Below are 23,106 nucleotides of genomic sequence, written 5' to 3'. Positions count from 1 at the left end.
CGAGTAAAGGAAGAATATATGAATGAGCTGATTGATGAGGGGAAGGCATATGCTTTGTTCGTCTAATTAATAAATATTTATTAATTTAAATAAAATTAAGCTAATTAAGAAAAGAACATTAATTGTGTGGTGTTGGATGGGAGAAATAGAATGGGGAACCAATAAAGGTGGGTGGAGGGCCTTCCCATTATCATTTCAACAAGACCTCATTTTGAATTCAAATAGTGATGTGACTAAAAATGAACCATACCATTTCATATGGTTGCTTTATGTTGTTGTACTATTACAAGTGTTTTTTTCGTTTGGAGAATATGAAAAAGGCGAGTTAAAGAAAAAAGATTGAAGGAAAATCGAGCCTTCAATGATGAACGAATAGAAAATCTGGTCGGAAGGTTGAAGGTAGAAGAGTGTTAAGTCACCTTCGAACCTAAAAATTTAAGTTATATCAATAGTAGAAGGCTTGATGTGATACTTGAGTGAATAAAGGGTACATGAATAAGTTGAGATCCCGTTCGAAACGATCTTGAAGATAGGGATTGGATGACTTAGAAAGACTTTAAAGAATTAAAATTATTACCTATACTAACTAGGCAGACGTTCTTGTTCGGTGACTTAATCATGGAGCTTTTATGTTGGGTGATCTTGGGTGATCTTGTGAATTTTCCTAGGATAACTGTGTGAGTGAGGACAATACATGTTGAAATGACTCATGTTAATCTATGGGGATAGTCTGAGCTCATTGCTAACAGATATTATCCGCTTTGGCCCGTTACGTATCATCATCAGCTTCACGATTTTAAAACGCGACTGTTAGGGAGAGGTTTCCACACCCTTATAAGGAATGTTTCGTTCCCCTCTCCAACCGATGGGGGATCTCATACTTGACTATTATTGTAGGAGTTGCAGGAAACTGTCGAGGCTATCAGATGCTACAAATTCTAAGTATTGATCCACATCTTACGATAAATTTAATCATATCAATAAAAAGAGTCAAAAAGTGTGGTAGGGTTGATTCCTTTGGAAGAAGAAGCTCATTCATATACATATGTAAATCATGTAGAGCCCATAGGCCATTGATGTTCCTTTGTCTTGTCAAACAAATAAACAACACAAAGACTCTTAAAAACTTTGGTCTTCTCTTTTAAAACCACTATTAGGAATATTCCATTTAGATTATGAAACAATCCATTCTTATCATTTAGTCGAGCAATGAACGCTCGATCGAAGCCTCCAATTCTCGACACGAAAAGAAAAAAGACATCACGGGAAATGATCATTTCATAAAGTTAAGTTATAGTTATGTTCATCAACATATTCACATCAGAGCACATGATACACAGTAATCATATGATAGAGCAACCTAAGATTGCTAAACGATATTGATTCTTTTAATTCATAAGCACATCCTATGTTCTAACAATCAAAAATATCCCAAAAAGAAAGAAGATGTTCAGTGATAATTCATTGGTTGCATCTGAAAAATATTATAGTAAGATGCAATAGCAGATCGATGAATGGTTTCTTTCAACAGGTTCTCTTCTTGTTGCTGAGGTTCATTAGAAGGCATAACCATAAACATGTTATCATTCGATGAGTCGAGAACTTGATTCGAAGATTTCCAGTTGAATTGCTGCTCGGTGCTGCCGACCATTTCGGAAAGTTGATGCAGCTGTGTAGCCATTGCAGCCGGATCTGGGGATGGATGTCTGTTATTGTCCCCCAATGGAGATTTCGTATCGGGGAGATTGACAGTTGTGATGTCGTGGATACTCGATCTTCTCTTATCCTTCCCTCCACTTAGCTGTCTAATGAAGTACTTTTGGGCATGACTAGCTACTTGTGTTGGCGTTCTCGTTGTAACGAAATTACGAGAAATGTTTCTCCAGTCACCTTTGCCATATTTTTTAAGACCCATCAGAAATTGCCTGTAGTTTTAAGCAGCAAACAGCCCCAAATTAAAAGCTGCGGAGCCATGAGATTACCATAAAAGCGTACACAGAATTGCATGTTCCTTGGCACAAATTTTTAATCAATGCAGAGCAGGCAGAACACTACGGGCATTTAATCCTTCAAAGTTATTTCAATTTTTTGTTCTACACTTTTCAGAGGACAAAGGCACTCTAAATAACCCTCTAATCCTATAACATTATAACATCAAGAAACAAGAACCGATGTAAAATCCCACATCTAGAAGGAAAACGAAGCGGTGAGAAAACCTCTCCCAAGCACAGCTCGACACTGAGTGATGTGCGAGTGAGAAGTTTGTGCCCGAAGGAGGGTGGATACGAGACGGTGTGCCAGCAAGGACGCTGGGCTCGGTGAATTGAGGAGTCCACATTAATTGGAGAAGGGAACGAGTGTCAGCGAGGACAGCCCGAAGAGGGTGGATTGTGAGATTCCACACCGATTGGGGAGGAGAATGAAGCATTCCTTATAAGGGGTGTGTAAACCTCTCCCGAGTTTCCACCGGGATTGGGCCGACCACAACAATTGGAATTCAAATTTTCATTCAATAATAACAGAACAAAGAACAGAGCTAAAAGTTACCTGTGTTCTTCTTCAGTCCAGGGAATTCCTTTCTTCCTTTCATGATCAGAAGGTCTAGTAGACGTCCCTCTCTTGAATCCAGAGCCAAAAAAATGGCTCAAACCATCAAATCCATGGCTGCTATCGACTCGTTCCAATGTGAAGGAATTGCTACTATCATAGTCACGAATAGGGATGAGACCAGCCTCTATGTCACTGACATCCTCCTCCAGTTCTTGGTACTGCTTTATCACATCACCGATGGTCTTGCCGGGAATCATGGCGGCAACTTTGAACCACCGATCGGAAGTGTCCTCATCGTACAAGGCCAGAGCATTCTCGAACCGTTTGTTTTCCTCAGGGGTCCATTGTGTTCCTTTCGTTTCTTGAAATAACCAGTTCGAATTTCGAAGATAAGAAGCCGGAGAGAGAAATTCCATGGCCGAAAATCTCTCTCTGAAAATCCAGAGAGGAAATGCAGAGAAATGGAGAGTTTATTAGGTCATGAAAGCATTAAAAACTAGAGCATCTGAGAAGAATCGCGAAGCCTTTTGGGAAATTTTGGGAATCTTGAAAAGACCTCTTTACTTTTCAGAGCCCTAGGAAGATTCGTCGTGGACCAAAACGAACCCTAGAGACTCCGTTTCAGATCCAAAACAACAAAAAATTACAGCAAATCCGCCATCACCATCGCCGAGCTTGAATCTTATGAGAATTACAGAGCTGTATTCATCGAGAAAAGCGAAATCAAAACGCTAAAAACAGAGAAATGGTGAAAATTCATAGAAATGAAGAGCAGTAGAAAATGAAATCAGGTGTATGAGAAAGCCCTAGTTAGGTAGTAATGGCGCTGATAATGGTGGTATGTATGCAGCGAGAAATGCAGAGAATTAAAGAGACTGAAAATGAAAGGTGAACAGTGTTGAGTCATAATTGGTGGGTCTGCTGATTGTGGGAGCTGATTCTTCACACAAAAGTTCTAAAGAGAGATGCCAAATGCCAAACTATTACACTTACAAAATTCGTGGTTGTGGCCACAAGGGCATTTCAGCAAATACCCTTTTAACTTCCCGAATAATTAAATTACAAATTTAGTCTCTAAAATTTTTAATTTTATTTATAGGTCCGTTTATTTTTCTTTCAAACTGAAATTATATCCGTTAGTGGTGGGCTTGGGCCGTTACAAATAGTATCAGAGTTAGACACCGAGTGATGTGCCAACGAGAAGGCTGAGCCCCGAAGAGGAGTGGATACAAGACGGTGTGTAAGCAAGGACGCTGAGCCCTGAAAGGGGTAGATTGGGAGTCCCACATCGATTCAAGAAAGGGACGAGTGTCGGCGAGGACGTTGTTTCCAAAGGGGTGGATTGTGTGGTCCCACATCAGCCAGTGAGGAGAATGAAACATTCTTTTTAAGGTGTGAAAACTTCACCTGCCAAACATATTGTAAAAACCTTAAGGAAAAACCCAACAGTGAAAGTCCAACAATAACAATATCTAGCGGACTTACTAAATTTAATTTTAAATTTATTAGTTCTTAAAATATTTTAACATGGGAATGAATGACTCATTAAATATAAAATTTAAGAGATGGGACTTAACGGTAAATTTTAAAAGTTTGAGGACTATTTAAATACAAGACGAAAAGTTTATGGATCAATTAGATATTTTTAAAGTTGTGAAACGAATACGAAGCATTATTATTACCCAATAGAGTAAAGAAACAACTATTGCAAAAAAGGGCTCATAGAATTTCCTCTTTTACACTTTGTGCCCAAGAATCTTTGCCAATTTATTTTGAAGGACAAATTTGAAATGAATTATCATTATTAAATTATTCATACTTAGGAATTATATTTAGAAACTTATAATTCACAAACAAAAAAAAAATGCAATTAAAGTTGTTCAAAAAACAAAAGAAGAAAAAAGTCCTATAAAACGAACAAAAGCGAGAAAAAATTCCTTTTTTTTAAAGATATTATATTGTAAATAAATAAAGGTAACCGAACATATAACAATCCACTTAAGCTAGGTCGAAGTCAATAAAATATATTTTTTTATTTGTTAAATTACAAGTTCCTTTTAACTGTTTAATAGAACCCTAAACTTTAAATTTTGTATATGGTAAATATTAAATTTAGACATTAAATCTTAAAATTTGTATTTGTTTGGCCTATAAATTAAAATTGTTTCAAAATTTCGTGATTTTAGAAGAAAAATATATTATAAGTAAAAAAAAACAAAAAAGATGTGTTTAATTAATAAGTTAAAAGACATAGGGATTTGGAGAGTTGTGAGTTCCAAACACCAAGGGACACACTAAGCATATGCGATTGGTGGTTTGAGGAAATTAAGATTTTTCATAGTACTTAGAGACATTAATAACCTTAAAAGTGAGTTTAAAAGTTTATCATTAATCATAAAACAATATATAATGGGTTAGGTGGTGAATGGAGTACGATCTTACATTATAATTATTTAAATAACATTCCTAGCTAAAACAATATAATAAAAAATTTATACATATAATAATAATAACAAGGACTATAGTCCCACATTCAACCAACATTTTTCAGGTACCAAACTATAAACAAACAAAATTTGTATATATATCGTTTTTTTTTCTCGTAAATTTAAAACTAAATTTTAAAGTTATGCATATGTTAGTATGTAAACCTCTCCTTAACAGACATGTTTCAAATTTGTGAAGCTAATAACAATAAGTAATGAGCTAACAACATCTCTGTAGATTAAGACATATGATTGGTTTGGGTATTTTTTTAATGGAAAAAAATAATAAACCACTAAGGATTATTATAATAATAAAGAATTAATTTAGTAAAAGTAGTTAATGTATGGAGTGAGAGGGGACATGTGGAAGTGTGTGCATGAGGGAAGTGCTTTTGCTGCCTCTACTTTTAGTTTTTTGCACATAATTTAGTGCTTTTGGTGAGTGCTTGTACACCTAGCAATTCATTTACATTATTATTATTTTTTATTACTATTAATGGTGTGGGAGTGATTTTGATGTTTCAAATTGGCCATTATGAAATTGTTTTTATTTTTTTAAATATTTTTATTTCTTTATTATCGAATTAATTAGTTTTCTATCTCTGCGAAATTATTTATTTATTTTTGAATTTGACTTTAAAATATTCATAAATATGGAATAAAAAAAAATATTATAAATATATTTTACTTCGGTTTATCCAATCGGCAGTTGCCACGCAAGCCCTAAATCGAATTGGTTATCTCTATGGTAGTGGGCTCTAACGGCCCATTAAAGTGATAATAGGCCGGCCCATTATGCTATTTTATGGGCCAGTCATGAAGCACTCGGTCCAATAAGCTTATATCCATGTGTTAGAATATTTATTATTTTTATTAAAAAAAAAAACAAAAAACAAAACAAAATTATTTAAATATAATTTGGCTAGAATTTGCTATTCTCCCATTTTTGCGCAATTTAATATAAATATATTTTCAACTCATAATAAAAATAATATATATATAGGAGAAAACATCCACGGGTAACAACTAATCACTAATAAACAAAGTAACAAAGTGTTTGAAGTAAATACCTTACTATCATGTAATACTCTCACCAATATGTTACTCAATCTCAAATACACTTATATTAATTCTAAGCGTGACATTATATAGCTTTTACGATCATAGTTGAACCTAAAAATATAACAGTAAGAAACTTAAAGTACAAAAGAATAGGACTAATCAGTCCTAAAGAATAGAACCTTGTCACAATTTAGAACACTAAATATGAACCAACCGGTTGAAGTTTGCCCATCCAAATCAACATCATTTGTTTCACGAGCAGGGTTTCACAAACGAACCCAGTTGAGACAGAGGGTCGATTTTAAAGTGTTTATTAGGGTTTAATTGGAGAGTGTAACAAGATAAATAAAAAAGCAACCCCTAACGTTATTTATTATCTGTTCTTTCTTTCAATACAACTCTTGGAAAGGAAAAGAAAAGAGAAGACAAAAAAGAATTGTGTTCTTCAAACAATTAAATTACAAGTAGAATTTATTTGAACAAACTTGAGCAAATGTGTGTTCCCAAGAAAGCAGAAGGCTCTAATCCTCTCTCTTTCACTGTATTTCCATTGATCTTCTGTGTTCTTCATGTTATTTGAAATGGGTTGTTCTGTTTTCGGTCTCTTCTTCCTTAATAGCCATCTTGGGCTGGCTAGCATTTTGGAAGGTCCTTCGGAGGCGGAATGATCGATTGGTTTGGTCCTTTCCCATTTTCCACCAAGAAAGCCATCTTTAATCCCCATGTTGTGTGAACTTCCAAATGGCAATGCATGAACCAAACCCCTACAACAAAAGCATCATCAATAACATTCACTACATCGATCTATTAGATAGGAATTTGTGAAGTTTTTCTACCTGGATTATCAGCTCTGAATCTGATGGCCGTCCATCCACCGGAAGGCACTCCGACGGTGTTTCTCTCAACAGGGTCGATGAGATTGAACGATTTGGGGTCGTTTTTAGGGTCATAATTGCCGATTCCTCTTCCAACGACGAAGAAATTAAACCCGTGGAGATGAACAGGGTGGGTTTCTGCGGTAAGGATTCCGGTGTCTTGTAAAACAAGCTCCACTGTATCGTTGTATTTCAGCTTATAAAGCTTGGTTCCCCTTGTGGTCTGCAAATTTGATGGACCACTGCCAGTGTAGTTGAAAACATGAGGTGGGTTAGCAGGGAAATCTGTTGTAAAAACCCCATTGATGTTGAAATAATGAGCTTGTAATAGGGCTGTGGTTGGCATGACGAATGTAACATTGTTTATGCTAGCCACTGCCCGGCTCCCGTTGCCAGCTTTGCAGGTGGGACAAGGGTTGATCCCAAGGCCAACTGTGAAGAAAAGGTTGTGATCAATGGTCAATGGGACTCGTGCAGGGTAGGTGTTTGAATTAATGCTTCTGAGAGAGTTTAGGAAATTGTTGGCTACTGGAGTTGCGTTTTGAGGAGGTGGGGCAGTTAAGGTCGTTGTGGTGGTAGCAAGCATGCCAGCATAATGCAGCGTGGCCGTGGCGGTGTTGTTGTCGACCGTGATCGGAGAGTCCATGAACGGGGAGGCTGCAACCAAGTACTTGCCAGAGGTTTGATCAGCAGTTATTAGGACATTGGTTGTTTGGCCTGGGGCAATTAGAATTGTATCTGTTTTGAATGGTTTCACATAGGTAGCATCTACCTCCACAACTGTGAGCTTGTGCCCAGCAATCTTGAAGAACAGTTCTTCATTGAGTGCAGCATTGATTATGCGTAGTAAGTAAGTATTTCCACTCTTGACAGGCAACGTGAAACCCCCTGAGGACAAATATTCATGTCATTTCAAGTATTTTTCAATTTTCTGATGCATAATGGTTGTTCTATGTTCTGATTGATATTGTACCTTGTGAAGAACAGCTTGAGATGGGTCCTGAATGACCATTGATTGTGTGAGCGTCTGATACATTTGGAGCTAATCCCGACTTGAGAGCTTCGTTGATCACGGCTTCGGTGTCGGATTTCCACCACTCAGCTGCAGAAGCAGGATCATGTTTTAGAACCAAATCAGTCAGGTCCAAGTAAAGGTAAACAAGGATGCTAAATGTAAGATCCCACATCGGTTGGGGAGGAGAACGAAACACCCTTTATAAGGGTGTGGAAACCTCTCCCTAGCAGACGCGTTTTAAAAACCTTGAGGGGAAGCTCGAAAGGGAAAGCCCAAAGAGGACAATATCTGCTAGCGGTGGGCTTGGATCGTTATACTAAAGATGGTTTTATTTAACTTTCAAATTTGCTCACCTAATACAACAACGACTTCTTTGTGAGGAGCAGGGAATGGATAAGGCACGCCACGTTTGGGCAAGATGACCACAGCACCATGGACAGTCGCCCTCAGCCATAGAATATGTGCGTGCCAGAAAAGGGTGCCTCTTTGGCCAGTAATGGTGAAGTTATATAAATAACTTTGCCCTGATGGGATTGGACATTGTGTAATGTACGCAGGTCCATCGGCCCAACCGGTTCGAAGCTGCCGAATTCCATGCCTGATCAGAAAAAGAAGGTAAGCAAGCATCATCCTTCACTTTGCTCTAGATACTATTATAAGTCATTCATTCTTTGCGTTCATCACATAAGATAGGTGAAATAGAACTTTTGGAGGAAGGCTTACCAGTGGATGGAAAGATTGTATTGAACATGGTTGACAACCTTAATAAGCACTGTGTCGTCTTCCCTAGCATAGATAGTAGGCCCTGGAAACTTTCCATTAACAGTGACGATTTGCTTACTTGAACAGAGTTTGGTTGTATTTTTCAAAACCACCTGCCATTAATATATAGAATAGAGATTTGAATCCCGAGTACGTCGGATTTGTCCTTATTTCAGATTTAGTACACAATAAAGATTGATGGCTTAATTGAAATTGTAACAGCCCAAACCCACCGTTAGCATATATTGTCTTCTTTGGGATTTCCCTTTCGGGCTTCCCCTCAAGGTTTTTAAAACGTGTTTGCTAGGAAAAGATTTTCACACCTTTATAAAGAATGTTTCATTCTCCTCCCCAACCGATGTGGGATCTCACAATCCACCCTCTTTAGGGCCCAGCATCTTTGCTAGCACACCGCCTTGTGTCCACTCCCTTCGGGCTTAGCCTCCTCGCTGGCATATCGCCTAGTGTCTGGCTCTGATACCATTTGTAACAGCCAAAGTCCACTACTAGCAGATATTGTTCTCTTTGGGCTTTCCCTTTCGAGCTTTCCCTCAAGGTTTTTAAAGCGCATCTGCTAAGGAGAGGTTTTCACACTCTTATAAAGAATGCTTAGTTCTCCTCCCCAACCGATATGAATTTGGCCTAAACACTATAAAGTTGATGACATGAAGATCTTTAAAAGTTCAGTAGATTACTGAAAGACAAATGAAACCTTTTGAATGTTTAAAATGAAAGAAAAGGTTACAAAAAGACAATAAGGGAACCAGACAATAAAAGAAACAAGCTGGGATTTGTGTGTCAAAAGGGTCCTGCCTTTTGCTTGTGATTGATATCAAAAAACCAGGACTTACATTGAATTTGTAATGTCGAACTCGGCATTCGACAAAAGCTGGGAAAATGCAGGCCACCAGAACCAGAACTCGAATCATTAAACCCATATCTCTCTCTTTTCACTCCCTATATCGTTGTTTATCAGCCTCGTTTCTATGTGGGGAATGAAGAATTGAGAAACCTCCTTATATAAAGCTTTGCTGAAATGTCGTTTTTGCATGGTAGGTGAATGATAGAGCCATATGTTCTGTTAGGTCACAATATTTCTTGAGCAATTCTCTGCTGTGTGCATCTCAGTGATCCCTTACATCTCACATAAAGTTGTTTTTCAAATGGACCAATCTCTGTAGTTCTGGAAGCCAAGAAATTCCCAGAAGAAACCAACTCATTCATGAACACTAATGTATTAGGTGCTGGTTGCTTGTATTCTGTGAAACAATTTGTTCAGGTTTTCTCCATCACTCACATGACTCTTGTTCTCATAGCGTACAAGACTGGAGCGTTCTTATAAGATCCCACATTTGTTAGAGAGAGGAACGAAGCATTTTTTATAAGGGTGCCTCTCTCTAGCATACGCGTTTTAAATCCGTGAGACTAACCGCTATACGTAACGAGACAAAATGGACAATATATGCTAGCGGTGGACTTGGGTCGTTACCGTTTTCTCGAGAATGGTAGATATTTATTCAAATCACAGGTAATTCAGATTTGTGAACGTAGATAACTACTGTAGTCTGTCTTTGTTGCATGTCTGTGGGAAGAAGATGAATAATATGGTTAGAGAGCTTTAGATATTTTAAAACAAAGGAAAATTACTTTGTGATTAAAAGTGTTTGGTTGTCATTGTCAGAGCTTTATATATATATATATATATATATATATATAAAGATATAGATATTACTTTATTGTTGGGAAATGGTTTTCAGGTCAGCTTCAAATTAGTAACCCAACTAATGGATTTGATCTTGAAGCTTAAGATTAAACCATTGGTGGGTATGAACCTTCTTCTCTCTTTATCAAGTTTAAAAACGAAGTTATTTGAATTATGAGTTATGGAGTTTGGAGTTTGAATTGGTGAGCAGTAGGTCTCTATCATGCTTTCTTGTTGATGAAGAACCAACCCATTCAAGTTTATATCTTATTTTATTATTAACCCTTTTAAGGCTATATCTTTAGATTATCATTTTAGTATTTGAATAATCTTGTTGTTATGGTTCCATGATTTTGATTTGAAGGGGAAATAATTCCATTTTTTGTTCTAGTAATTGTGTACTCTTTGCTCTATCAACTCTAGTATACGTAGAGCCGTGGCGTAATCTGCTGGCGTGTGAGCTACTACAGAATCCTGACATTGGCCTTTTGATAAAACTTTTTCGCTTTCGTGTCCACTAACTCGGGAACAAAATGAGAGAGTCAGATGAGATGAACTCCCTCGTACAAATATTTCTTTCAAACAATTTAATGAACACAACTCTATTTCAAGCTGAAATTTTCAATTGAAATGGAGAAGACACTTCACGACGGTCCTTCAAATCTTAGCAATAGAGAGTAATATTTGAGATGTAGAGCTCGGTCGTAACTTTGGATACGAATAATTTGTGAGATTAATTCGAAAATTAAGGAAAAAGTAACAAATAAAACACCCAAAATCCAGTCACATATCACACCAAATTGTGACCAGAATGGAGTTGCCAAAAAATCACTCAACAAATCAAATACTAAATATTTAAAGCTCAAATTTATGAATTTAAGTGGTATGTCAATTCAAATTACTTGGCGAAGTGAGGGTATAAAAAGAATTTAAATAACTTTTTTACATCTACTTTGGGCTTAACTTTAAATAATAATATTGATTTTTTTTTTTCGAAATAAAACTTCGAGAAGATTCAAACCCGAAACTTAACCGTAGATTTGAGAAATGGAGAAAATATATCAATGCAAAAATGATGAAACGAGGACATTCATGAACACGACCGAATCAGTGAGCGAAACATCGTTATTATGCTTGATTGGACTTTTTACCTGACCATTTTTTCAACTCGATCGATCCTTATTGGACTCAAATATATTATAATTAAATATGGTAAAAAATAATGGAGAGTTAGGTTGTTGAGAGGGGCAATCAGGTTTGGACTAAAATAGGGTTATGGGTTTGTTTGTTCCTTTTGAAAAATCTTTACTTTTACTTCACCGTTATTTAAGAGTCAACCTAGTAACTTTATTTATGTTCGTACTTTTGTGGGACTTCTTGTCGTACGGAGAACGAACCTTGTTTTCCTGATTCCGACAAATTGGGTTCGGCCCAATAGTCAAGTTCAGGTCCACTAAGTTTGGGGTCCAAGGTCCTATATGTAACATGATTGATCTACTTGGGCCTAATGTTGGCCCACTAAATGCTCGATGTATTGTCTTCCAATGGGCTCAAGCCCAAATGTAAGGGGCTTTCACCGAGAATAACACGGGTGAGTTATCCTCTTTACCTTCCATTGGATGCGAATGACACGGGTGAGTTATCGTCTTTGTCTTCGGCTTTACCTTCCATTGAATGGGCCCATATATCATATTATTGACCCCTATATGTACATGATTGATCCACTTGGGCCTATTGTTGGCCCACTAAAGGCTTGATGCGTTGTTTTCAAATGGGCTCAAGCCCAAATGTAAGGGGCTTTGCAGGAATGGGCCCATATATCATATTATTGACCCTATATGTATACGTTTGATCTACTTGGGCCTATTGTTGGCCCACTAAAGGCTTGATGCGTTGTTTTCCAATGGGCTCAAGCCCAAATGTAAGGGGCCTTGCAGGAATGGGACCATATCTTATATCATTCACCTCTTTATGTACCTGATTGATCCACTTGGGCCTATTGTTGGCCCACTAAAGGCTTGATGCGTTGTTTTCCAATGGGCTCAAGCCCAAATGTAATGGGGCTTTGCAAGAATGGGCCCATATCTCATATTATATATAATATATATATATTAAGTGATAAAAATAGTAAAATGAGAGGTCCAAAAGAAATCCAATCATTCTCCTCTCTCTCTCTCTCTCTCTCTCTCTCTAAGATAAACAAATATGATAGTGTTCAAACCAGTTCAAACCTGTTTCACAGTCCATAGAAATACCTTCTACACAGCAAGATTTCCCAGTTCAAAGAGCTCCTTCTTGTGGCGCTGCCAGCCCAACACCTCTGAATCAAGTTCTTCCACGCCACCTGAAGGAGATTCACAAAAGCAGGAGATACTGGCCAGAATAGCACTACTTCAAACTCAAAAACTCAGACTTACCGGCTTCTTAGACGAAAAATCTGCTGATCTCACTCAGTTTGCTGAAGATGCCAATGCGGAGTTTGAGAAGATTGGAGAAGATGCCCTCAGAGGGCTCGATGAAGCCAGTGCACGGGTCGGTGTTGGTCTATATTTGGTTCCTTTCTCATTTGTCACTGAATTTTGCGGTTTGGAATATGACCCAGTTCTTGTTTTAATGAGCAGATTATGGAGAACATTGAGAGCCAGATGCAAGTTTTTGAGGAGTCTGCAGAGTTGAACAGGCAGGAAATAGAGAAGAATGATGATATGTTGGCAAAGTTTGAGGGTCAAATTGAAGAAGAACGAAATGAAGGTCTTTTCTTTAAGAACATGAGGCAGAAGAAGCCCGCAGACAAAGTGGAAATGGAGAAGATTGAAGAGCTTACTAAAGAAAATGCTGCTGGTTCGAAGACGAGGCGATATATCTATCTTGTATTGATTGGCCTGCTAGTCGTGGCGATTGTCGAATCATTCGTCTCTTCACCTGATTGGCGGAAAGTTGCAGTTCTTGGGGCAATGCTTGCTGCTTTGGTTTCTCGATTTTCTTATGAGCAAAGGATGTCATCTGAAATAGAAAGAACAGAAATCAAAGACAACCGGAGGAAAGAGTGAAGAAGTCTTGTTATTGCTGAAAGCATGAGCAAAAGATGGAAAATAAGAACTATAGCATGAGACATAACCCCAAGTAAATGCTCTCTGCTCGGGTCTGATACATCAAGCTACTTTACTTTTGCATCGATAATATTTGGTCTTGGTGATTATGACTTCAATCACCACGACCTCTGTAATGAATTACAACGTTTGATGCTTAGAATTTTCATTTGAAACGATCTTTTATCAATATCTTCAACATAATTACGACATGATCTATGCAAGTTTCAGAGCAGCTTGATAAAATAGCGAGCAGAACATATATTTTCCTGCTATCTATCCATCTGCATTTTTTTTTAAGTAAGATGTTCGTGCCCAATTGAAAAGCTTTCAAATTTGGATCAAAATTGTAACTCTTTTGGGAACATGATATTAATATAGGCCTAAGAAATATATTACTACAACAATGAAAATTTGAAAACCTTGAACATCACTGGTCAGCCATCGAAACTTCAAAATAAAAATTAAGGAAGCTCGGTAATGTTAAAATAATGGTCTTACCTCTATGCCGAAGAGCCTTGGAGTCGCTTCAAGAGTAAGAACACAAATAACAAATAAGATCTACAAGGATTGATGAATGCAAGTGACAATGCATAGAGCAGCTACCTATAAGTTGATAATATCTGATCAAAGCACTCGATAAGCCAAGAAACTGCAGTTTACTAGTTCAGAGCATATGTAACAGCCCAAACCCTAGCTCACCGCTAGCAGATATTGTTCTCTCTAGGCTTCCCTTTCGGGCTTCCTCTCAAGAATTTTAAAACTCATCGGCTAGGAGAGAAGTTTTCACACCCTTATAAAGAATGTTTCGTTCTCCTCCCCAACCGATGTGGGATCTCAGAATCCACTCCCTTTCGGGGCCAGCATCCTCGCCGGCACTCGTTCCCTTCTCCAATCGATGTGGGACCTCCTAATCCACCCCCCTTCGGAGTCCAGCGTCCTTACTAACACACTGCCTCGTGTCCACCCTCCTTCGAGGCTCAGTCTTCTTGCTAACACATCGCCCGATGTCTAGCTCTAATACCATTTGTAATAGTGTCTCGTGTCCACCCTCCTTTGAGGCTCAGCCTTCTTGCTAACACATCGCCCGATGTCTAGCTCTAATACCATTTGTAATAGTGTCTCGTGTCCACCCTTCTTTGAGGCTAAGCCTTCTTGCTAGCACATCGCCCAATGTTTGGCTCTAATACCATTTGTAACGGCCCAAGCCCACCGCTTGCAGATATTGTCCTCTTTGGGCTTTCCCTTCCGAACTTCCCTTCAAGGTTTTTAAAACGCGTCTGCTAGGGAGAGATTTTCACACCCTTATAAAGAATGCTTCGTTCTCCTCCCCAACCGATGCGGTATCTCATAGCATATGCTATGTACTCTTAAGCTGAATGCCAGTGATAACACGTCTAGCTAATTTGTGCTGTTTGGATTTGAATATTTTTCAACAAGCAGTTAACAACACTATAGGCAGAACTACCTAGCAAGAGATAAAACAGTCACAGGAAACAGTATAATTCATAAGAAGATATCTAGTTGAATAAATTGGGATTTGGAGGGGAGAGGGGGAGGAAAGACTTACTTTTTAAATCATTTCAATCAAGAAGATCGTGTTGAAGATCCATCATGAATAATTTCCCTAGCAAGAACGTTTAATGTTATGGCAGTTCAAAGAATTCGTGGATTCGGAGCATCGCATAAGAATCATATCACGTCCGAGACTCGAAAATAAGAGCATATTCCATTAATGATCTATCACCAACAACTGCTCTAACAAGAATGTTCCATGTTGTGGCAGTTGGAAGAATTCCATGATGCAGGGCATCATATAGGAACCCAATGGCATCTGAAATTCTAGCGCAAGAGCAGAGTCCCTTAAAAGTAATGTTATAGGATATAATGTCTGGCTTAAGACCCTTTTCCAAGATACGGTCCCAAATCTTTAAAGCCTCCTGGCAGTCTCCAGCTTTGTAAACACCTTCCATGATGGTGTTGTGTGTTACAAGATCCGGAATACAGTTGACCTGAGCCATTTGAGTAAAGATCTCCAGGGCAACATCAACTTTTCGGGCCGTACAAAGACCATGAATTATGATGTTGTGCATGGTTACATCGGGCTTAAGACCCTTGTTAATACAGTGATGCCATAAGTTGAGTGCCACGTCAAACTTTTCTCCACGACACAGGCCATCGATCAACAAGCTATATGTAATCATATCAGGCTTTAAGCCCTTTTCCAGCATCTCCTTTAGAAGAAGATATGCATCGCTAAATCTTTCTGCCTTACACAAACCATTGATAATAGTGTTGTAGGAGACTACAGTAGGAGCACAGTCTTGGTTGCCCATTTCCCTTAGAAGAAAAATAGCCTCTTCAAGTTTAGAAGCTCGGATACATCCATTAATCAATGAATTGAAGATATGAGAACTCAGTTTATATTTATGTTTGTTCATCTGATGAATCAGCTCAGCCGCTTGCTCCAACCTCCCTTTTATGCATAATCCATGAATCATTGAGGAGTAAGCAAAAGTATCCAAATCTGCATCCTCATTTTCAGCTTCTTTTAATATCCTTAAAGCCTCATTCAAGTATCCATTCTTACATAGCCCGTGAATCAACACTCCATATGTTGTTGAATCTGCCCTCAAGCCCCTCTTATGTAAGAGCTGCCAATTACAAATCGCTTCTTCCACTTTCTTGTTGTCAAACAACCCTTGAATCAATATGTTATAACTAACGATATTGCAACAGTTATTCTTACCCATCTCCTCCCACAACTCAAAGCATTTACTTAGTTTGGCAGCTCGAAATAGACCCCTGAGCATTGTATTATATGTTGGCACATCAGGCGATAACCCACTGTCAATCATCTCCTGATAAATTTTCTCAGCAGCATCGGAGTTTCCTGCTTTGCTCAAACCGTGAATCATAGAACTAAAAGTAAATAAATCGACTGACCTTTGGTTCTTCTTCATTCTATTCCATATTTCCATACTCTCATCGAACTTACCCAGCTTACATAAACCATTTATCATAATGTTATATGTTGCCACACTCGGATAAACTGAAGATTCCCTCAGTAATCTCTCCCAAATCTCAGTAGTCTTCTCAAAATCTCCTTTTCTGAAAAACCCATCAATCAGATATTATAACACATAACATCAGGGTTCATCCCTCTCTCAGACATTTCATCAAACACCTCCACGGCATCCGATACTTACCATCCTTCGCAAGTGCATTAATTAAAGTACCATAGCTTAAAACATTAGGGTTCAAACCCTTCTCCGACATCCAATTCAATAATCTCTTCGCCTTTTCAAACTGCTTCTTCTTGCACGATATCTTGATCAAAATGTTATAAGTTTGCAAATTGGCGACATGCCCACCGTCTGAAAGTACGTGAAAAACAATTCAGCTCGGCGCCACTGAAAAACAATACGTGAAAAACGCATTAAACATAGAGTTATATGACTTGATTCCCGGTTTACACCCAAAAATGTCAACCATGCGTTGAAACAAATACAGCGCTTGATCGGGCACTGAACACTTCGAATAGGCCTTAATAGCCGTCAGTGCGACATCTTGGAGCTGGTGCATCTTTAAGCTCGTATTAACTCCACGATCCGACCAACATGAACAACGAGCCTCGGGTCGATAAGTCGCCGGAGAATGTAGTGGAATACGAATGGTGAGTGAGCGTAACCAGGATGGTGACACACCGAATCGAATAGAGCGAGTGCCGCATTGCGGTTTTTCTCTGCTTTGAGGAGTTTTAAAACCAGTGTAGGGGATAGCGCTTTGGGGAGCTCAACCATGGCAAAGACGCTAGGAATTATACTTCGATAATAACGCCGTTACTTCCAGACCGGAGTTTTCAATCGGAGTCGTGTCTCCGGCGAAAGTAATGATGCCTCGACGTACAGTGGATGCTTCCGTGTTTGGGCATCTTCCTTCTCCTCTTCCTCTTCGGCACACCAGGCATGAGCTTCTGCATAACACCGCAAATGAGTTCCGATGTAGTGGGCCGGAATTTATATACTTAGCCCACAAGTAAACGGAAGGCCCATTCACCTTTATGAAAGCCCAATTCCACAATTGGGCCTTCATTTGGGCTTGGCTACATGCCACCTAGATATATCAAAAATCAGGTAAATAATAAAAATTAACATTATATATGAGTTGTACGATATATTAATTATGTGACATCATTTTTTGTCTTTTTAAATAAATTATAAGCATTAATTGATAAAAATTCAATATAAGCTTTAATATATAGTCAAATATGTATATATATATATATAACTTTTTGACTTTATATACAAATTTGTCTAAAGTTTGCTTTTTCAGTCTTTTTTATTTTTTTCCTTGAGACAAAATCATTACTCAGCTTTAGTTACTGTTTGAATGACGCGGGATTCGAGTCCGACCTCCTAATTAGTGATTAAATGTACTAATTATCATTTTAAAGGACGATGATTACATTTAAAAATAAATAAATAAATAAACGATCCTAGAAAGAAAATGTTATATTTTTCATGGAGAAAATATTTTTTAAAAATATATATTAAAGAGATATAAAGACCAAAATTAAATTTGATGAAAGGGTCTAAAAAATTATAATAATTTTAATAGGGAAAAAATTAGAAATATATATATTTAAAGGAAGAAGAAATACTGAAATGTTTGTTATTTCAGTAAATTGAGAGTTTTATGGTAAAATCATAATTAGCAGCGACAGTTTTCATTGTGCTTTTTTTTTTTTTTTTTTTTTTTTTTTTTTTTTTTTTTTTTTTTTTTTTTTTTTTTTTTTTTTTNCCAACAAAAATTACACGGAAATTCAACAGAAACTCTAACAGCTTCTTGTTCTTGTTCTTGGTGTTCTTCATGTTCATGAATTTCAGTACAATCTCAGCACACTTCTGGCGATGGACTGAGCTGGATTCGGTCGGTTCTTCACGATTTCCCCTCGCCGGCTGCCCTTCATCGGCGTTACATAGAACCGTAGAAGTCCATTGTCGACGACGTCGTTCGTTGAAAATCTAGCACTATGATTTCTCTCCAACACGAAATCTTCTTTCTTCTTCCTAAAGAATCCGCTGCTTGTTTCCACATTGCTCTTTCTCATGCTTCCAAATGATCCGCCATTGTTGTTCTGCAAGCTCCTCCAGCTCACGCTGCTGTTGCTTCTCATCATTTTGGGGTTAAAACCCATTCCTCCGCCGATTCCTCTAACCTCGCCGTTCCGTTCGCCTCGGAATTCAGGCCATGATTCCGATAAGGATCTCGTTACGCCGTTAGTTCTAGTGCTATATCTGTCTTCGTCTTCGTATTTGTTGCTGGCTCGACGGTGTATGAACGCCAAAATGTTCCAGCCCTTCCCCCAACGGCGGGACTTTTTCGCCTCCTTCCGGTCTACGTTTCTGAAAGGAATTTCGAAGGTCTCCGAACAGTCGTCTCGTAAGGAATTCGTGTTGGAATCTCTTAGGACTTTGTCTGGAACTACCAATTTCGGTCCGGAAAAGAAATCGGCTGTTGCCGGAGAGACTTTCGCGTTTGAGGATGATTTAATCTCGTCCATATCCGCAACGACTGCCGCTGCCGTCTTCCTTAGTGAGCTTGATCTGTCGAGGCTTCTTCTTCGGCGAGAGGAGTCGGAGTAGTAATCTCTGGTTTGTTCCGAACCACCGGGGACGGTTTCATCGTCATTGCCGGAAATTGCAGGTTCTTCGACCGGAATTTGAGTATCCGTTCGAGAAACATGAATCGGAGCATCTTCAACAACAGAGAGCATCGTCGGCATTCTGGTGAAAGTACGGCTTACTAAATAGCCATCCCAAGAAGCTCGTGGTTCATCGAAGGAGTAACGAGGATCGTCGAAGGACATTCGGCCGGCGTCGAGGGAGAATCTTGGATCGGTATCGCAGGACCGACGGCCATAGCCGTAATCGGCTATCTCCGACTGTGTTTCTCTGAATTGACGTCCGATCGGCTTCTCCACTGGCAATGTGGCGGAGCCACCGCCATTTCTGCTCTTCTTGAGCTTCTGCTTATCTCTCCATTTCTGCCATTTCTTGCTGAAAACAGAAGCGGCTGACCAGAAACTCCCGGCGATCTCCTTGAAGTCCCGACCGGAGGGTTTCTTAGGTTGGGAATCGAGATCTATGTGATCCTTTATTCTCTTGAAATCGTCTTGTACTGGTTCAATTTCCGGCCGGCTTGGTTCTTCATTCTCCTCTTCCTCCTCTTCATCTTCATCCTCTTCTTCCTGGATTTCTTGGACTCTGTCGTCGACTACATTACCGGCATCGGATTCTCCAGAAATCTCTATTTCAGGTTCAGTTTCGTCGTCTTCTTCTTCTTCCTCCGGTTCCAAAACCGGACCACGAACAACAGACGAGGAGGCCAAATTTCTAGGTTCGTCCTCAATGTGAACACCGCCGCCATTGTTAACCCGAGGAGCTTCATTCTTCAATGGCTTCCGTTCATCATCCTGTGAGAAAAGAGTCCACAGAGTATTCCGAACTCTCACGTCACATGATTTCCTCTGAGGCTCAAACACACCGGAAAATCCTTCATTCTTGGATGCCGAAAACGATTTAGTCCGACGAAGCTCAGGTAAAAAAGAAGACGGTTTATTCCAGCCAGAGGCGGCAGAAGGACCTCCACCACCAGCGGAGGGTCTGAAAATGGCCTTAAGAGCAGCAGCAGCAGCGGAGGAGTTAATCGGCGGCTTTCGAGAAGAGGAAGAAGTTGAAGAAGAAGAAGAAGGTTCGAGAACAGCAAGACGCTCGCAGAGACATGTAGGGCAGAAACCGGTGAAACGCTCTTCTGGATGACGGTCGCAGGAGGTGGAAGGGCGATGGGGTTGCAGAAGCAAAGGCGGCAGCGCCTCCGTGACTGGATTCATCTCCGGCAACAGGCGCTGGTCATGTTCCAAAATGAAGAGAGAGAGAGAGAGAGAGAGAGAGAGAGAGGTTTGGTCTAACGAACAGAAAAGAAAATAAGGTTAAAACGACTGCAAATTCTAGAGAGAGAAATTCTATGTGGGAGGGAAGAAGAAAGGGTGGGCCCCACATGCTGCGTGTCGCATCTTCTTTTAGCCTTATTAAAAGAAGTGAAAATTAGTATTCTAGGGACACGCGCCGCTGTGAAATTACCATAATGCACCCTTCTTCTGTACCCTCCCCCTTGCCCCCCAGCCCTACATTTTCTAGGCTCTGTTTGGCTCTAACTTTATTTAATGAAAATCATTTTATAAAATAATAATAATAATAATAATAATAACAATCAAATACCTTTTTAACTCACATAAAATATAAATTTTCGGTCAAAAATCAATACCACAATTAATATCCATATTCATTTTCTCGACATTTAAATACGATTCCAATAGCTTCTCGGATCTGTTCTGCTCGACTTTGTCCTAACGACACACGAGACACGTTTTCACATACTTAACTAGTACAAAACGTGTCCAATTCAACAATATAAAGGTCCTAAATTTAAAACGAACGACTATATAATAACATAGTTCAAATACGACAATATCTACTAACAAATAGCTTAAACTGTTACAATTCACTATTTTAAATAGAGCGACTTCTTAGTACTATGATGAACTTCAATGTATATAATAGATATTTGAGTTTTGGGTTTGGAGCTGGAACGTTATTTGGCACTATATTGTTCAGTTAAATTATTTATCTATTTTTATCATAATATTTTTGTTTTATTGTTTTTTTTTGGTCATATAAATGGTCTAATATCATAAATACAAAATTTCTTTATTTTTATTTTTAATTTTAATTTTATGTTCTCACAAGGCTTTCCCATTTCACCCCTTTATTTCTTTTCCTGTTTTAGGGTTTTTCCTTTTTGTTTTTATGGCTTTTCAGTCTTTTTTAGCAAAATTTTTTCTTTTTTCTTTTTGCTTCCCAAATCCCAATTTCCATTTTGCCTGTTTTATTGTTTTGTTTTGCAATAATAAGTAAAAATTTAATCTTGAATTTTGCTTGCCCATTTCCAAAGTACAAATCCCTTTCTTTTCACTTTCCTTTATTTCCTATATTTTCTCACTTCTTATATCCCTAAAAAAAATATTAAAAAGAAAAAATTGTTGTCATTTTAAAATTTTAATTTCGTGTCTAATGAATTTATAAATTTTTAATTTTATGTATACTCGATCGATTTGTCTAAATACACTGATAACTCGAGAGTTTAATGTCTTACTGCACAAAATTCAATTTACGTTAAATAAATTTGTTGATTTTTTTTCAAAATATTGAAAATATCAAATGTTTATTAGTCATAAGATGACTTATTACCGGCAAAAATATAATAAAAAGTAATAACAGTAATCATAATTCATAATAAAAACAACAATAATGTGAAATATTTTATAAAAAATAAATTTGTAAATAAAAATAATAATTACCAAATGAAAGCACACGTGCATACGTAGGAGTTACGTATGGTTCTACAAGGTGCGGTGGCAATATCAATTTTCTGAACACGAGACCTCAGATTTTGGGCCCACATTATTCATATCTACTCACTTCCATGAACCTGACCGCACCTGATTTTTACTTTTTATTATTTTTTTTTTATAGAAAAAATGAGATAGAATAGGAAGGAATGTTCGCACGTGTGGTGGATACATACGTGGCATATTCATTATTGGAATATTTGTGTCACCCTTATTAATATATGACAATCTAAATAATTATTTTTAATGAAATAATTCTCGTTATAGCTACAATTTATTGTTTTTTAATGAATAAATTTTAGTTCTTAATCTAAATTTTATAAGACAAATTATTTTTTATTTTAAATATTAAAATCACAGTTTAGAATAAAATACATGAATTTTAAAATTGTTATTTTCTCTATCAAATTACTCCCTCAATTATGATAAATTTAATATTTTATTTAAATTAGAATAAAGTTAAGTTTGAGAAATGTTTTAGACCAATCTAAAGTTTTGAATCAAACAATTCAAATAAAGATCCCAATACAACCCAATTCTTTAAATTTTTTGTTGGGTTGGATTGTCCGTTTCTTTTTTTTTTATTCGTAATTATTTAAAAAATTCAACCTATCAACGATACATGTTGGAAACTAAAATCTCATAAAAATCAAATAACCAAACATTCTCGAGTCACAACGCATCACTAACCTTGATTATAAAAATTACAATGGTCTTAATGTTCATATATCTTAAAAGTAGGGTAGTGTTGGGTTATAATGACCGGAAAAAAATGTAACTTACAAATCAACTTAAATTTTTTATTTTTTAAAAAATCAACCTAATTCGAATTGGAAAAACTTTAGTCCATCCTAATTTTTATATTTTGAATGGAATAATCTAAATGGATTAAATCTTTTCATCACATGAAGAACAAGATAAAAAGAGAGAAATAAATAGAGAGGGGGTGGGGGAGGGGTAGCTTTTGGGCACCGCAAAGTCACGAGGAAGCAGTGGCGGTTGGGCAGTAGCGGCATCGTCCTCAGGCAATCACATGAAACAAATAAAAGAGAGAGAGAGAGAGAGAGAAAAACCTAACTTTTGTGAAAGCTC

General features: G+C 37.8%; 4 protein-coding genes, 1 long non-coding RNA gene and 1 pseudogene across 5 annotated transcripts; 1 reads left to right on the top strand and 5 right to left on the bottom strand.

Annotated features, from left to right (window-relative positions):
• Nucleotides 1-1,260: 1,260 nt before the first annotated feature.
• Nucleotides 1,261-3,500, bottom strand: LOC111803605 (transcription factor DIVARICATA-like). The gene is made up of 2 exons (XM_023688096.1): nt 2,548-3,500; nt 1,261-1,925 (listed from the first exon to the last, which is right to left on the bottom strand). Exons 1-2 carry the CDS (start codon nt 2,964-2,966, stop codon nt 1,451-1,453), a joined length of 894 nt encoding a protein of 297 aa, XP_023543864.1. The 5' UTR covers nt 2,967-3,500; the 3' UTR covers nt 1,261-1,450.
• A 2,940-nt stretch (nt 3,501-6,440) lies between these two features.
• On the bottom strand, nt 6,441-9,758 carry LOC111803604 (laccase-4-like). The gene is made up of 6 exons (XM_023688095.1): nt 9,602-9,758; nt 8,712-8,863; nt 8,342-8,586; nt 7,947-8,075; nt 6,935-7,861; nt 6,441-6,862 (listed from the first exon to the last, which is right to left on the bottom strand). The coding sequence occupies exons 1-6, from the start codon at nt 9,686-9,688 to the stop codon at nt 6,732-6,734; spliced, it is 1,671 nt and encodes a 556-aa protein (XP_023543863.1). The 5' UTR covers nt 9,689-9,758; the 3' UTR covers nt 6,441-6,731.
• A 2,806-nt stretch (nt 9,759-12,564) lies between these two features.
• Nucleotides 12,565-13,841, top strand: LOC111804131. Its single transcript, XM_023688830.1, has 2 exons — nt 12,565-12,984; nt 13,074-13,841. The coding sequence occupies exons 1-2, from the start codon at nt 12,658-12,660 to the stop codon at nt 13,500-13,502; spliced, it is 756 nt and encodes a 251-aa protein (XP_023544598.1). The 5' UTR covers nt 12,565-12,657; the 3' UTR covers nt 13,503-13,841.
• On the bottom strand, nt 12,983-14,314 carry LOC111804132. The gene is made up of 3 exons (XR_002816466.1): nt 14,043-14,314; nt 13,277-13,455; nt 12,983-13,116 (listed from the first exon to the last, which is right to left on the bottom strand). It is a non-coding gene; the product is annotated as an uncharacterized LOC111804132 (long non-coding RNA).
• Nucleotides 14,315-14,822: 508 nt separating this feature from the next.
• LOC111804130 lies at nt 14,823-17,515 on the bottom strand (annotated as a pseudogene).
• Nucleotides 17,516-18,327: 812 nt separating this feature from the next.
• Nucleotides 18,328-20,526, bottom strand: LOC111804372 (UPF0503 protein At3g09070, chloroplastic-like). Its single transcript, XM_023689148.1, has one exon. The coding sequence runs from the start codon at nt 20,434-20,436 to the stop codon at nt 18,427-18,429; it is 2,010 nt and encodes a 669-aa protein (XP_023544916.1). The 5' UTR covers nt 20,437-20,526; the 3' UTR covers nt 18,328-18,426.
• Between the last annotated feature and the right edge of the window lie 2,580 nt (nt 20,527-23,106).

The sequence above is a fragment of the Cucurbita pepo genome, chromosome LG10 (assembly GCF_002806865.2).
Source record: "Cucurbita pepo subsp. pepo cultivar mu-cu-16 chromosome LG10, ASM280686v2, whole genome shotgun sequence".
NCBI classification, from domain to species: Eukaryota; Viridiplantae; Streptophyta; class Magnoliopsida; order Cucurbitales; family Cucurbitaceae; genus Cucurbita; species Cucurbita pepo.
This window is presented reverse-complemented; position numbering and strand designations above follow the sequence as displayed.